General features: G+C 36.2%; 1 protein-coding gene across 5 annotated transcripts in view; it reads right to left on the bottom strand.

Annotated features, from left to right (window-relative positions):
- Lnpk (lunapark, ER junction formation factor) overlaps positions 1-16,166 on the bottom strand; it is a 90,083-nt gene extending 73,917 nt beyond the window's left edge. For 4 of the 5 annotated variants that reach the window (XM_004634735.3, XM_023719213.1, XM_023719215.1 and 1 more), the window contains exons 1-4: positions 15,585-15,687; positions 10,045-10,132; positions 8,098-8,139; positions 7,059-7,246 (exon numbers count right to left, since the gene is read on the bottom strand). In XM_004634735.3, the coding sequence (XP_004634792.1) occupies positions 7,059-7,246; positions 8,098-8,139; positions 10,045-10,071 (257 nt within the window). In that variant the 5' untranslated portion in view covers positions 10,072-10,132; positions 15,585-15,687. Of the gene's footprint in view, positions 1-7,058; positions 7,247-8,097; positions 8,140-10,044; positions 10,133-15,584; positions 15,688-16,081 lie in introns of those variants that run through there. The other variant, XM_023719214.1, reaches the window with a different exon arrangement.
- Between the last annotated feature and the right edge of the window lie 1,495 nt (positions 16,167-17,661).

Here is a 17,661-nt window from a genome sequence, read left to right as displayed (position 1 = left end):
AAGAAAGAAAGAAAGAAAGAAAGAAAGAAAGAAAGAAAGAAAGAAAGAAAGAAAGAAAGAAAGTTAGTTGTAATTTCTACAAATAAGTTGTTTAAAAACAAAAGTCTGTAAAACTGCTTATAAAGTTAATGGTAGAATACGCTAAGGATGTGGCTCAGTGATACAATGCTTGCCTAACATGAGTAAGGCGCTGGGTTTGGTCCCCTGAACTGCTTAAGAAGAAAAAGCTATTGTTTGAGATGCAATTTAATGATCATTCAAAATGAACCATTTCCTGAAGTAATGCATATCTGACAGCATAACACAGAAGTATAAAATTGCAAGTGTAACTCAAATCTTTCCCTACTTTTGTGCCTAATTAATGACAAATGAAATAAATTTGGCATTTAGATTAAAATTTAACTGTAGGTAGAGTTGAAAAAGATCAGATAAATATAAATGTATCATTGAACCTGAAAAATAAAAAACAACAATGGAATCATGTCAAGTTCTTCCATATTACATACTAAGAAGAAGAGATAGTAAAAGCTCAAAGTACCTTAAGTTGGAATGTAGATATTCTACAATTTGAGAATAGGAGGGATTCATTTAACACATGCTCAGTTCTAATTCATTAGCTCATTACCTCGCTAGAAAAATTGTTTTGGAAATGGGAATGCAGAGAATGCTGTCTGTCACATACACAGAGCAGATTTTTTTTCTAAGTCATACAATCAATGTAAACTGTGAGGAGTAAAAAACAGGCTTTATTACATCTGCCTCCAACACCATTTAAATAGGGCTAAACTCACCCTCAAAACTGTTTCCAGGGCCAGGGGGACAACTCAGTAGAACAAGTGCTTGCCTGGCAAGTGCAGGGTCCCAAGTTCAATCCCCGGTACCGCAAAAAAAATTGTTTCCAAAGGAAAAATGTCTAGAAATAAGTGATAAGCTTTGGCAATCATAATACACACAAAAGAAAATGTCCTATGGAACATCTACTTAACACAAACTCCACTTTCAAACTGTTGTATTTGATTTCATGGTTTTACTTTTTTTGATTGTCACCAATCAGAAGGACAAGTCCATTCTTTGTTGGATAACTGGATTATTTCTAAAAGTGAAGAGCTCACTGAAATACAAGCTACAACAGCTGACAATGAGGTCACAAAGGTGAATAGACAAAGAATTAAGTCAATAAATACTAGAGGGGCTGGGGAGATGGCTCAGTGGAATAAGTGCTTTCCTGGCAAGTGCAAGGGCATGAGTTCAATCCGCGGTTCCAGAAAAAAGAAAAAAGAAAAAAGAAATACTAGAAGGATATGACACACAACAGAGACATAGGTTTAAAAAACTTCATCTTCAAAATACCAACATACAACTGAAACAAAACTATATTTTTAAAGAAACAAAGTTATCTACTTTAAAAAACAACTAGGCAGCACTATAAAATCCCTAACAACCTAGGTTGTATGGTAATAACAAGCTTGACTTCTGGATGGTTAACAACCTAAGTTTGCAGACCAAAATTAGAGAAAAAGGAGGGCTGCAAGGAAAGCCAACATTTTAGCCCTAGCCTTCCAAGGTTAATTAAGACTCAGGACATATGAGAACTTGTACTGTTACATCATGTAACTCGGTAGTGTCCCAAATTTTCTGATCAAGGAGATTATGGGGCCAAAGAGGAAAGTAACCGATGATGTAGAGTGTGCCTAAGGAGAGTCACAAGGAGAGAAAACATTCTCTCAGGCTTTCACAGAGAGCACATTGGCCAAGCAATGGCCATGACTCATCCACATGGCTGACACTGACAAAGGTTCTACAATCTGAGGTATAGGATCTCAGGATAAATCCTGAGGGGATTTCACTGACCTTATCAGACCCAAAAGCTACAACTCTTGTTGTATAGGTCCTGCTTTACCTTGGTCTTAACCATCCAGTAGAAAAGTATGAAGACAAAATATAGGAAGTAAAACCATGCTGTTACGTTGAGCTGTAGGGGACTCGGGTCAACAATTTCTGACATTGCCAGTGAAGAGGAAGACCCAATACTATTATGGACTACTGAACTCTTTTAGAATATTTTGCTGAGTTTACACACCTATAATATTTAAATGATGGAAAAAAATATTTAAATGATGGAACTTAACAAAAAAAGGGTATACAGATGAATGTTCATTTTGTATCTGTGTATTCAGGGTGGTTAGGATAGATATATAGTTACATTTTCTTAATGAATAGAGGGATTTGTTCTAGTGGTGTTTGTGAATGGGATGTCAAGTCCGCATCTTGTACAGCAATTAACCACTGGGAAGAATGTATGCAATGTGTTGATTGTTGAAACTGTCCTACCAATTTGGTTTGAAACTGTCTCATTGCTATTTGTTTCTCAATAAAATTATGGAAAAGAAAAAAGAAAAAAAAAACAGAAAAAAAAAAACAATTAGGGCTACAGTATAGCTAAGTTACAGAACAGCTGCCTATCAAATATACTTTTGTAAATTTGTGTGTGTGTGTGTGCGCGCGCACATGCATGTGTGAGAGAGAGAGAGAGACAGACAGACAGACAGACACTGGTGATTGAAAACACAGGGTCTTCTTACTGAATTATATCCCCAGCTATTATTTTTTATTTTTTTATTTTAAGGCACTGTCTCACACTAAATTGCCCATGCTGGGCTTCAATCTGTGATACTCCTGCCTTATTGAAAGTGTAAATATTGAAAGTGTAAATATTATAGGTGTGTAAACTCAGCAAAGTGCTGAAATTATAGGTGTATATCACCATGAGTAGCTTAGATATAAATTCTTTATAACCAGAATATCAATTTCTATACATAAATAGATATCATGGGGAATTTAAATATTTAAAGAGATTTTAATCATCTAGACATCTCATACTTACTCCTTTTATTTTTATTTTACTTTATTTTACTTTTAATGTATTTGGTTGTTGCAGTGCCTCACTATGCAGCTTGAACCCATGGTGATCCTCCTGCTTTTAACCTCCCCAGCGCTAGGATTACAGGCATGTGCCACCACACCCAGACTCTGGTCGCTCAGCATGCCCTGGGGGTGGGGCTGGCATGGCATGTGGTGCCAGGGATCAAACTGCAGTCCCTGAGCTTGCCTAAGTAGGCACTTTAGTCCGCTGAGCTATCTCGCTGGCTCTTCTTATTCCTTTTTTATTTATTTCTTTGTTATGAAAAATAGGATAGAAATGAAAGGATCAGAACTATGAAATATAATTCTACACCTGGCATAAACAGATAAAAAGCTTTCTAAAAGACTTCTAAGTAGAAGAAAAATAAACTACCAGAAAGGGTATTGGTGTAGTTTAGTGGTACAGCACTTGCCAAGCATGTATGAGACCCTAATTTAACCCTGAGTGCTCAGAAAAGCAAGGGGAGGGGAATATGCAATATTACTCATAAACTCAATTTCAACTTCGGAGCCTGAAAATACAAATGTCTGTTAAAAAAATATACAGTTGAAATTTTATAAATTTCAGAAATTCCAATTTGAAAATATACCCCACACTATAGACTAAAAACATGATTTTGCTATAGTAGTCCCAAAGAAAAAGCTATCTCCACCAAATCTCAAACCAAATATCCTTTGATTTCTTCCTTTCTTTCTCCTTTTTTAGTATCAACCAATTTTTCCTTCAAAATTTTCCAAGTCATCTGTTCACTTCCAGTGTTACTAGGTAATCCAATTGATCCTTACCTTTAGATTGAACTTTTTTTTTTAAATTCATTTATTTATGTGGTACAGAGTCTCACTGTGCAGCTTGGACTCATAGTGATCCTCCTGTTTCAGCCTCCCCAGCACTGAGATTATAAGTGTGCGCCACTATGCCCAGTTTCAGTGGCTGGCATGGCAAGCCCAGGGTTCTGGGGTCAGCATGGCAAGTGGTATCAGGAATCAAACCTGGGTCCTTACACTTGGAAGGCAGGTGTTTATACTGCTGAGCTATCTCCCTGGCCTAGATTGAACTTGTATAACAGATTCCATTTCTACTCTTGTTCCCCCTTACCCAATCTCCACATGAAAGTATATATGTGCTTCCTAACTTAAATTTCATCAAAATCATCTTCTACTCTACCAGCTTTTCATTTCATATAAAATAAAAATCAAATCACTAGCCCTGACCCTCTATGATCTAGGCCTTGCCTGATTCTACATACTTACTACCTATTACTTTTCCACTCCATCACACCTTCCAAATATGTGGCTGGCTCTTTTTTGCTCCATGAATAAATCATATTCTCTTCTGGTATCAGCCTGTGCATTTTCTGATCTCTGTTCCCTCAACTCCTAGACTTATACCCTTTGTAAATAACAGCTTTTGCTGACTGGTTCTTCCTCATCCTATCATTCTCAATTCAAATGCCACTTCCTCAAGAAATCTTCCAGAACAATCCTAATAATCTATTTCTTTCAAATCACTTTATTTTCTTCATCACACTTATCTCTTTCTAAATTACTATTTCTTTGTTTTACTTGTTGCTATTTTTGTTTTTCCAACTCTAGTAGAATGTAAGCTCCATGAAAGCAAAAGTCTTTATTACTACTTTCTCCATTACTAGGGACTAACCCAATACCTAACAAACTGTCAATGTCTCATATTTAGTGAGTTAAAAGATGACAGCTTTGAGCCAACGAGATAGCTCAGCAGTCTAAAGCACCTGCTTAGGCAAGCTTAAGCAGACACAGAGGACAACGGTTTGATTACTGGCATCACATGTGGCATCAGCTGCACCCTCAGGGCAGGCTGAACTGGCCCAAAAAAAAGAGAAACAAAGCTTCAATCAACATCTATAAGTTATCTAATATCAAATTTACATATCCATCCAAATTTCTCTCCTAAGCTTCATACTCATAGTTAACCAACCAGGTATATGTCAGATAACTGGAAAATAATCCCAGTAGGGTCACCAAATCTGTGCCTTTTCACATTGTTCTCTAAGTACACGAATCAAAAAAAAAAAAAAAACCTTTTTAGGAGGCCAGGGAGATAGCTCAATAGAACAAGTGCTCGCCTTGCAAGCGCAAGAGCCTGAGTTCAATCCTCGGTTCTGGAAAAAAAAATAAAAATAAAAAAATAAAAAAACCTATATATCTAAGTACATGAAGAACGTTACCACCAACCAAATTTCTCAAGCCATAAATTTGAGTTTTATATTTGATATATGATTCTTTCCTCTCATACCATATCCAATCAACCACTAAAAATCTCCATATTGCCTTAATTCTATCTTCTAAATCTCTTCATTCCATCTATTTCATTCAATCCATCTCCTTTAATCTCACCACTTAAATACAAATCACCTTCTTTCTCATCAACTATAACAACCTACAGGCCGGGGAGATGGCTCAGTAGAATAAGTGCCTGCCTGGCAAGCACAGGGTCCTGAGTTCAATCCCTGGTACCACACAAAAAAAAAAAAAACCCTACAATAACCTTTTACGGCCAGAGCTATATATAGCTCAGTGGCACAAGACTTTGATTTCTGGTATCCAAAAAATAATAATAATAATAACCTTTTAATTTCCCACTGTTCTCTAATTTATTCTCAATGCAATACCCTCAGTGGCTACAGTATCTTTCCCACAATCTTAAGGCCTAATGTCCTCATGAACTACACAAATTACAGGGCCCACATGAAATATCATTTGGCTAGCTACCTGCCTTTTCTCTAGAATCCAGATTTTGTTTTTTCTTTCAAGTCTTTAAACCTACCGTGCTTTAGCCAGTGGTACCAAACATACAGCGCACGTGCCAAGGCAAGGTGTTTTCATCATTGAAAGCTATAAAAGGTGTGCCATGACTGCCTACCTCAGAGCTGTTAAGTACATTGTCTCTCTGGCCTAAGACACTCTATCCACCAAGTCACACCATCCAAGAACTCATACCTATGCTTCAGACCCTAGAACTTTATACTTATCCTAACCCGCAAACATCAGTTCCTCTAGGGGTCTGAAGTATGCAAAATTCTAACAATACCTTCCCCTCATCCCAAATATTTCCATCCTTGAGTTATATATTCACACAGTAATTAAGGTTATTTTTAGTTGATTTTAAGATAGGGAGATTGTCCTAGATTATCCTGGTGGCTCAAATATAATCACTTGTGCTCTTAATAGCAAAGCTTTTTACTAGCTAAGGACAAAACAGTAGAAAAGATGTAGTATAAGGAGGCCAACAATCTGAATGGACCTGGAAGCAGATTCTGTCCCTAGAGATTCTAGGTAAGACCACATATCAGCTGATACCTTGACAGGCTTGTGAGAGTCTCAGCAGAGACCCACTCAAGCCACCTCCATTTCTGACCTACAGAACACTAATAAAAGGGTATTACTCTAAGCTGCTCAATTTGTGGCAGCAATAGAAACTAAAACCAAGGACCTTCCTTGGCCTCTATCCCCATGTCACATTAGGTTAAGTCCCCTGCTAACTGCTCCTATAGAATTTAACTTCTCTTTCATAGCATTCATCACTTATGACAAAATATGCATTCTAAGATTTATAGTCAGAGATCTGTATTTTTGTGTACCATTATAATCCAATGTCTCCACAATTGGTCCTCATAAGTATATGATGAATTAGCAAACTTTTTATTCAGTTCTCTCTCAAAATTCTCAGTGATAGCCATACCTCCTATAAAGTGCTAGACTATAAAATACCTAAAGTTCAACAGCCCCACAGCAATGACTAAAAAAAAAAGTTGAGATGAATAGAATACATTCAGTCACTTGTGAGACTGTCATTTTATAAACCCTTTCAAAGGCATCACTATTCCCCAGTTCCTTGCCCAAAGCCTCTAGAGAATCATGGCTATCAGAGAATCACAGAATATAGTCAAATATAAGCATTAATATTAATAAGCCTAATTAATATCTCTCAGGTATGTTGGATTATAAATAAAGCTTTAGAATCATTTTTCTATTTCAAACTGCAAAAGTAATCCAAATTTATTCAGAGATATTAGTACTTTATACTAAAATGAGACTAAATACATTAAAACTATCTGATCAGGAAAAGGAAAGATAAACAAAAAGAACAATGCACTTACATCAGTGGAAAGGCAAAAAATGGGAGTGTCATGGCAAGCCTTGCAGTAAATTCATCAGGAAGATACCACAAGTATACAATTAAGCATGTGAACAGGTAGAGAACTGAGGAATAAAGAATTAATCTTCCAACCCATAATTTTTGTAATCGCTGATTTTTTTCCCTAAATTCTTCCAATGCTTGAATTTCCTGTTAAGAAAAAATTATTCCATATTACTAAATTTCAAAGTTCATTGAAAACATTAAAATGTTAAAAAATTTTAACATGATAAAAAGGCAATATAGAAAATATTGTTTAAATTCAATGAAATAAATTTATTTTAAAATATACTTTAAATCTAATATTTTAAAATAAAACTATGAAAAACTAAAAATGACATTACAAAATTTATAATATTGTAACAAATCACTTTTTAAAGAGAAAAATTGAATACTATTTTTAATCTATCAAACTGGCAAAGACTAGAGGAATAAAACTGGCATCAATATATACTGGTTGAGTCAAACAAGCAAGGATTCTCATATATGAAATCTTTAAAAATCTAGCAACAAAAAAATTAATAACAAAACATTAGCAAACACTACATTCTTTCATCTACTTACTACTCCTAGTACTCCGAGGGAATGATCATTTTCATAATGAAAAAATACAAAGCTATTAATATTTTGTAAGCTTTAACCAATCTCACAATATTGATTTACACCAGGCTATAGATACAATTTCATGGGGCTGGGGAGATGGCTCAGTGGAATAAGCACTTTCCTGGCAAGCACAAGGGCTGAGTTCAATCCCCGGTTCCACAAAAAAAAAAAAAAAAATTCATTCTAACAGGTTCCTATCACTTGATATAGGACTTATTAAATTATTGATAGACTTAAGATATTTTTTCTTGATATCATGTAACACAATTCATAGGCTTATTCTGTATCATCTCTAAATTCCCTCAGGAGATCTGGGCTCCAAAATAGTATTAGGATATAAAATAATATTTACTTAATAGCTAAAATGAATTAAAACACCTCCAAGCTGAAGAACATACCTTGTCTATACTTTCTAGAACTTCTACAGTTGAAGGCTTTGTCTGTTACAGAAATAAAAATTAGAAACAGCATTAAACCCTGTTATTGCAAACTTAAGAACACTTAGGTTATATAAACCAAAAAAAATTCCTATTTCTGAATTACTTTTTGTCAAATATTGTCAAACTATATATATTCACATTTATTCATAATTAAGATGTATTTAAATGAAAAAATATAAATAAAACTACATAACTTTGTTTTGTGGTACTGGGGATTGAACTCGAGACCTTGTGCTTGGCAGGCAAGCACTTGCTCTACTGAGCTATCTCCCCAGCCCCAAGCCTTTTTCTACTTAATTTCTTTTTAATCCAAGAAGAAATTTCTACTCTGGTAACTCAACTTTTGCTATTTCTAACTTCAACAGAACATACCATTATATAGAGAAACAAACTTTCCTCCAACAAAAATTTACTCAAGAGAGTTCAATTACTAGTTGGTTTGGGGATGTGGCTCAGTGGCAGTACATGTGCCTGGCCTTCATGAGGCATTGGGTTCCATTCCCAGCACAACAAACAAATAATTCACATACTTAAATATCTACAAACTAAGATGGCCTGAAACAGTATTGTGCAAAGTTCACTTGGGACTAAGGAAGGCAAAATCAATGAGTTACTCTCACTGTGAATTCCTAAAGTATATATAATACTTCATTATGGCAGTTTATTTACCAAAGACTTTATACCATCTAGCATATAAATCAAATGGCCAAATAATACTCAAGAAAATATTTACCAATTCAATAATCCAAAAGAATAACTAATATCCACTCATGATTTTCTAAAAAAACTGTTAAAAATTAAGTTGAGCCATATGAAATTACCATTTTATAAGTCAAAGCAGAATATTGGTAATTTCATATGGTTCAACTTAATAGGACAGGAAAGAGATAAATATGATCCTCAGACAAAACTGCCATAGATTTTAAAGAAGGGCATCTCATTTATAGGTGAAAGAAATGAGTTGATTTTATAGAAATAGGAAATAGAATCTAGGGAACCTGAGGGAGGACACTGATGGGATGTTGAATTAGAGATCAAAGACTACAAAATGATGAAGGAATAGAGACTAGTACACAACATAAAGACTATAGTCAATAATGAGCTGTTGTATTCTTGAAAAATAGTGAGTAGACATTAAGCATTCTCACCACAAAAATAATAACCATATGAGGTAAAGTATATTTTAGCTAATCATTCCACAATGCGTATACACTTCAAAGCACCATATTGTATGCAACAAATATATAAGGTATGATTTTATCTGTCAATTTGAAAAGAAAAACAAAAGGGAAGATGTCAAAACATGGACTGTCTACCAATATTCAAAAACTAAATTACACAGAAAGTATTGCTAATAAGTCAAAAAATAAGCAATCTATCCTAGACTATATTATGTCCTTCAATATTACAGAGGATAATTTATATTTATTAGCTCTAAATTTGAGATTCATTTCCTAAGGCTTATTCAATAAAATCAAATAACATTTTTAATTTTGTTTAATATATAATTCCTAAAAGCATATTTAGTGTGATTTTATTAAATATATGTGGCAAGCATTAAGTAAAAACATAGTATGTAAAAAATATAAGAATGATATAGAATACTTAATTTCAACCACCTTTTAAAAGTAAGTTCAAAATTTAGGTAGTTATGAGATGAAAACAAGATAATTACTTTTACATATAAGTATATAGAACAAAAATAATTCCGAAGTCAAAGTGACATTAAGCACTTACAGAACTGCTAAGATAAAGTCCAAAATAAAAAAATTCAGAACAGAAAAATGAAACACAATTAAAAGAAATTAAATGGATAACATCAAGCTACAACTGAAGGTTACACCGCAAAGAAGACTTTTACAAATAGCCATTAAAACTTTATGAACTAGCAGTAAAGTAACTTACTCTCCATCGAGAAAATAATCCACCCATCTTTTATTTGTAGAAACGTGGCACAATGATAAATATCATCAGTTGTCCAAAGGAAGCCACACTAGAAATAAAGCAAATATTTTTTTAAATTTTAAGTTAAACACACAGCATACTCACTATAAATCTTAGATGCTGCATTACTATCTAAAAATACTGTAATATGTTAATTTCTTTGACCTCCATATACATAACTTTGAATTCAGATAATCATTGGGATCAACTTCACCTTTGCCAAAACCTTTCTTCAAAGGGAGAACATATTTAAAAGTAGAAATACTGCTAGAAAGTCTTTAAAAAACAAGGTATTTTAGAAATCTAGCCAAAACTTAAGTGATTTTGTTTCTTAAAGGTCTCCTGCATTCTTTTAACGAAAGTATTGCTATATTTTCAGACTACATACCTAAATAAAACCATTTCTATTATTCAGCTGATTCCTAACTAAACTAATTACCTAAAATTAAGTGTTTTACAGTATTTAGAATAGCAACACTTTACAAGTAATCAGAGAAAACCAATTAGATTCTGAATAAGAATATAAGGGTTACAAGGCTGCCTGTGACCTTGAGCAATCATTTAATAATACTGGGCCTTAATTTTTTTCTATAAATTAGAATAACAGCAACACTTTCTCACAAGATAGCTTTTAGTATTACTACCTTACAGATTTAAAAAAAAAAAAAAAAAAACTAAGTCAAGAAGTTTAGTGACCTGTCCAGTAGCACATAACAAGAAACATGGCCTTAAACTGCTCTTTCTTTGGAGTTCTGGCCCTATTAGCAAATATTAGTCAACATTCCAAATAAACATTTCTTTATGACATTTTGTCTAAGTTCCTCAAGCTAGTTGACTTTCACTTCAGATAGCTATATATCCACTTCCTTTTTTATATCCACTTCTTTTTTTTTCCATGATTCAAATTATTTATAATATTCAGCAATTATACTTTCAAAATCCATTTTCACTCAGTAATTACATAAATTTTTATTTAGTTGAAATGGTAAAAGTACACTTTAAAACTAATATATTAAAAACTAATAAACTACACTGTATATAAAACTAATATACTAATAGGGGAAGGATTCAAATGAACTACTTGAAATTCTCAAACTATACATCATTCCACTATCATAGCTGATCTACATATTTTGGTCTTTAATTATAGCCCTCTAATCAAGTTCATAGCCGTCATAGCCTGTGTTGTGATTTGGATCTAAAATGCCTTCCAAAGTCTCATACACTCAGAGGTGGAACCTTCAGAAGATAACCAAATCATGAAGGCTTTAACTTCACCAACAGATTACTTCATTGATGAGATCATCTGATGTTATTACCGGAAGATAATGAAAACTTAAGATGTAGGTCTAGTTGAAGAAAGTGGGTCAGGGGGACATGGTCTGAAGAACTATTATCTTATCCCTGACTGTGTCCTCTCTGGTTCTTTCCCTTACTGTCTGCTTCAGAACTTCTACAATCTCCCGCTTTGCTCCACCATGCTCTTCTGCCTCGTTCCTTCTCACCTTAGGCCCAAAGCAATGGAACTGGTCAACCATGAACTAAAATCAGAAGCCTAAATAATTCTTCCTTTTTTTCTATTAGTACATGTTTGTAGCATACAACATTTACATTCTTTGAGCATAGTTGATAATAACACATATAAATACATCTTAACTCCCATTTCATTCCTCTTCCCACTTCACTCCATTTCCTGATCCTCTTCCTCTTCCTCTTCCTCTTCTTTCTTCTTCATGTACTTGGTACAGGGTCTTACTACAAAGCTTGGACTCCTAGTGAGCCTCCTGCATTAGCCTCCCCAGCACTGGGATTATAGGAGTGTGCCACCATGCCAAGTCTTGGTGGCCAGTTCAGGGCGCCCGGGGACAGGACCTGTGTGTCGCTGGCTTGCCTAAGTAGGTGCTTAGTCTGCTGGTGCTCTGATCCTCTTCTCATGTGAGAAAAAACTACCTCTTTACTTCCTCTTATCTATCTTTTATTTTCCTCTTTATTTATAACTTGAGTTTCTCATGTAAGACAAACTATCAGATATTTAAGTCAGATATTTAAGTTTATTGTTTAATTTATTTCACTTAACATTATGGTCTTAAGCTGCATTTTCCTACAAATGATTCAAGTTATCTTTCCTTAAATTCACTTTCCTCATTATTTTATCACTAACAGAAAACTAACACACCCTAAGATTAAAGTTATTTCCTTTGAGTGGTGCTAAGAACTGAACCCAGTTCAGTTCTGGGCTTGATACTCTATCTACCACTGAGGTACATCCCCAGCCCATGAATTTGTATCTGAAATGAACAACAATAGGCAACAACAATAACAATCAAACATTCAATCAGCACTTCATCTTTAGGAGGCATTAGTCTCAGAAAGGAGGCATACTGGTCTGCTTTATACAGACCAGTATGCAATATTTATATATAAAACATATGAAAGATTCTCTAATACTCTCAAATAGTTATTAACAGAAGAAGTGGGAGGGAGTTACAAGACAGTACAATGAATGTAGCATGTAACCCAATTCTTTTATCTGAGTAAATCTGAATATTTAAATCTACATTAGAGAGAAGCTACATGATTCAGCAAAGTCATATGGCTCTGGCTAGAAACAGAACTATGAACATACAGGACTTCTTTTACGGCACATCACTTTTAAAAGTAAGTGTAATGCATAATATCACAATTAATTCTTAGTATTTCCTTGGAAAATTGTTTTGATGTTAATGAAATTGTGACTTAGTCCTCAAGATTCCTGAACTATATTTTCAAGTTTATTCTTTAAAACATTAAGATGATACTAACCAAAAAGCCACATCCATGCTTTCATACTCATAATCAAACTGTCAACCTTAATTATTTCAACAATTTTTCCATCAAATTCTGATATTTGTTAAAGAAGTAAATTTACTATAATACACACATGGTAGTACTTTTCAACAGACATGAAAATATTTTATTTCACATTTCTATTTTCAACGACTGGTCGCTCCTTTCCATTCAAACATCTTTATTCCAATTTCAGTGGCCCATCACTTACTAAGAAACTATGGACAAACAAGTTAATTAGTTTCTGTTTTACTCAACTTCATTTGCAAAAGAGGAATCCTTTTAAATGTTGAAAGGCTTAAATAACAGTATTTTCTGAACTATTATAGTGCCTAATACATAATAATTACTAAAGTACACGTTGTTTTTAATTCTGTGGTCATTACTATTTTCTAGTCTATATCTACTTTCTTTCAAATACTTAGAAAATATATAGAAACCTTGGCACTTCCTTTTGAAGCATAAATAACTCTGCTTGCCCTTGAGTAGATAAATAGCTCAACCTCAAGTGGCTTGTCCACAAGAATCTGCCATGAACATGAACAAGTCTCTTTAAACTCTGGTATCACAATGGGATCTGACATGATCTTAACAGCTTGCTACATATAAATGTGTTTTTCAATGAACAATAATGTCCACCATTTTGTTTGAATGTTTTCTAACTGCTATCACACTCAGGTCTGGGAGTCCGAATCTAAAATCCTAAAAAAATTTTGGGGGGATTTTATTTTTTTAATTTTTGGCTGATGTTAAATCACATTAGAACAATAGAGTAAAATACGTCTGGATTCAAAAATACGACTCAACCACAAATTAGCTAGTATATGATCTTGGCCAAATTAAACTCTAAGCCTCATCTGTAAAATGATGAAAATAAACTCACTTCATAAAACTGTTCTATGGATTAATTGAAATTATCACTTGGCACAGTATCCAACACGTAGCATTTAATAAATTGTAGCCATTATTATTTCTATTACAGAAAACACATGTGGTACTTAAATGAAACCTTTCTTTCTAACTTGTAAACACCTACTTCATAATTTAAAAATTTTAAAAACTAATTTATATTTTTAATAAAAGTATACTGCTATCAGTTATTCTAGAGTGAGAAAGATAAAGCAAAATACTTTACATACTCTTCACTCAAATAGCCACGTAGGCCTCTAAGGAAAACAGCTGGGAAAGTTGAGTTTTATGCACATCAAGTTCCAGAAAAACTATTTAGTCACCCTCAACAGCACTTGCATTGCATTGTACTGACTGATGGTTTGGTGGTAGAATTCTTACCCGCCATAACACTGCACTACACAAGATTAAAAGTGATTTGTTCTAAAATTCTATTAAATACCTAACTGAAAAGGCAATTTTGAAATATCCCAAAACATCACATTTACTGCAAAAATAGATGAAAAGTAAGCAATTTTAATATATTGTGAAAAAGTGCTTCCTTCCATGATCAGTAAAGTTGTACTCTGAAACAATATCGAAAAAGTGACTAATTGATAAGATGCATTAGAATTTCTACATGAAATTATACCTTTTGACAGCCATGTATCCTCTTTTTCTTATATTTTCATGTTAATAGCACATTGTATACATTTATTAACATTACTACTGGACAGATCTCACCAGATGACAGAAAACCTTAAAACTCTAGGTTTAAAGACACCACTCCTGTTTAAGAACACCTATTTAGATTCAATTTGGCCCTCCGAAAAAGGCACTATGGGAACTGTTGGAGGACAAGGTTGTTGAACAAGCAGCATTCCCTGAGAGCTTGAACATGTCTGAAACTAAGCTCTCTCACATCCACCTCACTGTTGTGGAATAGAATCAGGTTTTCAAGGCTGAAATATACAGGCCACAGAGTAAGGAGAAAATAGTGGACTCGAAGTACCACAAACTAGAAGCTAAGAAGCAGAACATGGAAAACTGTGAGTCACAGATCTTGCTTGGTACTCTGAGAACACCACCAGCAAAACGGAGCTCACCATTCCCAACGCTGTGTAGCCATCAGAGCCTTAAACAATGAACCCCATTGAGGGCTCAGGTCTGCGCCTCTCCTCCCGCCGCGCCCATTGCACCTACCATCTCCGCCCGCCCCCTCCGCCCCTCGCGTCGGCCGTCTCCAGCTCGAGAGTTTCTCCCGGCGCGCACAATCCACGCCCACACGCGAGCCGAGCAGCATGACACTGACAGTTTCAGTCCCTTCCTGGCTTTCCGACTCGTGGAGCCTCCGCAAACGCGCACACACAGGAGACGCGCCGGGCCGCTCGGCGCGGGGAGGTCAGCGTGGGATGCGCTAGTTAGGGACCCTCTGCCTGCCCGCAACACGGGTGGGCCGGGCGCCACCGGGAGTCTCGGAGGGCAGTGCCGGGAAACCACAAGCCCCGGCGGGGCGGACCGGGGTCTCCAACCCTCCAGAACCCCCCGCCCCCCGGGCACTGTGCCGGGAAAACCCGAGGACGAGGCTGCGCCCGCAGGGGAGCGCCTACATCAAAGGGTGGCGCACCGGCCGGCGCCGCCTAGCTCTTAGGCCACTGGGCACCCGGCGAGGACAACCCCGGGAGGCAACAGGGAACCCAGGGCGTATTTGTATGTCCCGGGCGGAAAGCCCAGCGCGCCTCCTCTCTGATGAGCCCGCCCAACTGCCTCCATCTTAAGCACGCTACCTGTGCGAAGCAGGCGCAGCCCGGCCTCGGCGTCCACCCCTGCCCAGCTCGGCCGCCGGTTCAGCCCGCCTCAGATGCAGGCAGCAGCGGCCACCGACGGAGCGTGGGCCCAGCCAATTCCTTCCCATAAAACCCCGCGCTCTCCCCACCAACCAATCAGCGACGCAACCGGCGCGCGCCGCTCCCTGTCACGTGACCCGGCGGAGCGGGTTGGGGGCGGGGATCTCGGGGTCCGGCCTGAGGGTTCTCGGCCTGCGGTCTCAGGGGCCAGTGGACAGTGTACCTTGTGCCCTGCCCTTGCCTGCTACTGTTACCAGTTTTTAGTCTTCCTTCAGGTCTTTTTCTTTTAAACCTTGTCCTGCCAAGTCTCGCTGGAGGAAGAAAACTGACGCTACCCCACTAGTCCCTGACCGCTACAGTGAAAGGAGAAAGATGGAGAAAACAAAGGGCAGTGAAGAGTGAGGCTGAAGGGGCCGACCTCGAGAGTCGCCGATCACCTGTCATCAGCCGGCAGCAGAGTAAGGTCACATCCCACAGCTTAGCAGAGGCCAGTTCCCAATCGTGCCGGTGGGGAAATGCTGCCGAGGCGTGCTCCGACTTCTGCTGCCCCTGGACGTCAAAAAGGGTCATTTGATGACACTTGCCTCTTGTGAGGTATGGGAATTTCAAACCATGGGTAACAACAAAAGCTGTCTTTCCTTCCTAAAACCCAAGACCAGTCTCCAAACACCCTGATACGTGGGCCCACAGGCTATAATGATAGTTGTGTGACAGAAATAAAAGGGGTGCACCTGGTCCGATGAAGAAGGCTGGAGACATTTTAGTAACATTTTCATCATATTTTAATCCCTGTGACATCTTACCTCGTGTGCAAACATTTTTCATGTTTTCTATTTTTGTTACATATTCATATTATAAAGAGCTATGATTTTCAAAGAGCATAGTAGTTTTAATGTAATATTTAAACTTTGACGACACAAACAGGTAAAGAAACAAACTAAATATCCAGTTAAGAATAATTTATTAGGGCTGGGGAGATAACTCAGTGGAATAAGTGCTTGCCTGGCAAGTGCAAGGTCCTGAGTTCGATCCCTGGTACCACCAAAAAACAAAGTCAAAGAATAATTTACTAGCATGAAGAGGTCCTTTAAAGACTTCTCCAAATACACTATCTCTAACTGCAGTGGAACACCCATCTCTGACAAAACAAAACCAAAAAAAAAGGGGGATATAACTGAAGGACCATTTTGTCTTATATATATATGATATGATAAGATATACAGCTGTTTTCTCTTAGTTCATTTATTGAGAAGAAAGGTTTGAACTAATATTGTTTTAGACAAGATATATGTCTGCATCTTGCCTTCTGAATAGCTACTAGGAAAAAATATGTAATGTATCAATTATTGTAACTGTCCTACTAACTTATTTTGAAACCATTTCATTGCTATTTTACTTTTTTCTCATTAAAATGAATAAAAAGTAAAATAATAAAAATACCTTATTATGGTAGAAGCTTCAGTATGATTCATTGAAGTTGCTTGCCCTACATGCTGAAATGTTTAGTTAGGAATCTAAATTTGAATGGAAGAAGGGAAGAGAACAAAAACATAATATGTAGTGTGGGTCAGTTATTCTACAAATTTTTTTAAAAATTAAAATATTTGCTTTTATGTGAAAATTTAACCATTTTGTTTTTCCTCCTTTACTTTCAAAGTATTAAAAGTCCTCTGCAGCTATACTGATAATCTTATGTGAAAGCTCTCTCCTAACAAAAAAGAAATTAATGGTTTTTATACTTCCTAATGTGTTGTCCCCTGATTTTGATTGAGCTATTGAGTTATATTATAAAAAGAGTTAAAAACAGGGCAGGGATGAAGAGATAACTATACACAAGAGATTGAAAAAAAAAACTAAGACAAAATTTCCAAAGGAATTACTTTAGAAAAATCAAAGATTTAACCTGCCCAGTAATGAGACAGAACATCCATTCTGTGAATCTTCCCAACAACCTTGTAAAGCATTACTTTCAAATGAAAAAACAAAATATAGAGCATGTACATTGTTATGATTTATC

Source organism: Octodon degus, unplaced genomic scaffold (genome assembly GCF_000260255.1).
Source record: "Octodon degus isolate 3935 unplaced genomic scaffold, OctDeg1.0 scaffold00065, whole genome shotgun sequence".
In the NCBI taxonomy this organism is placed as follows: Eukaryota; Metazoa; Chordata; class Mammalia; order Rodentia; family Octodontidae; genus Octodon; species Octodon degus.
This window is presented reverse-complemented; position numbering and strand designations above follow the sequence as displayed.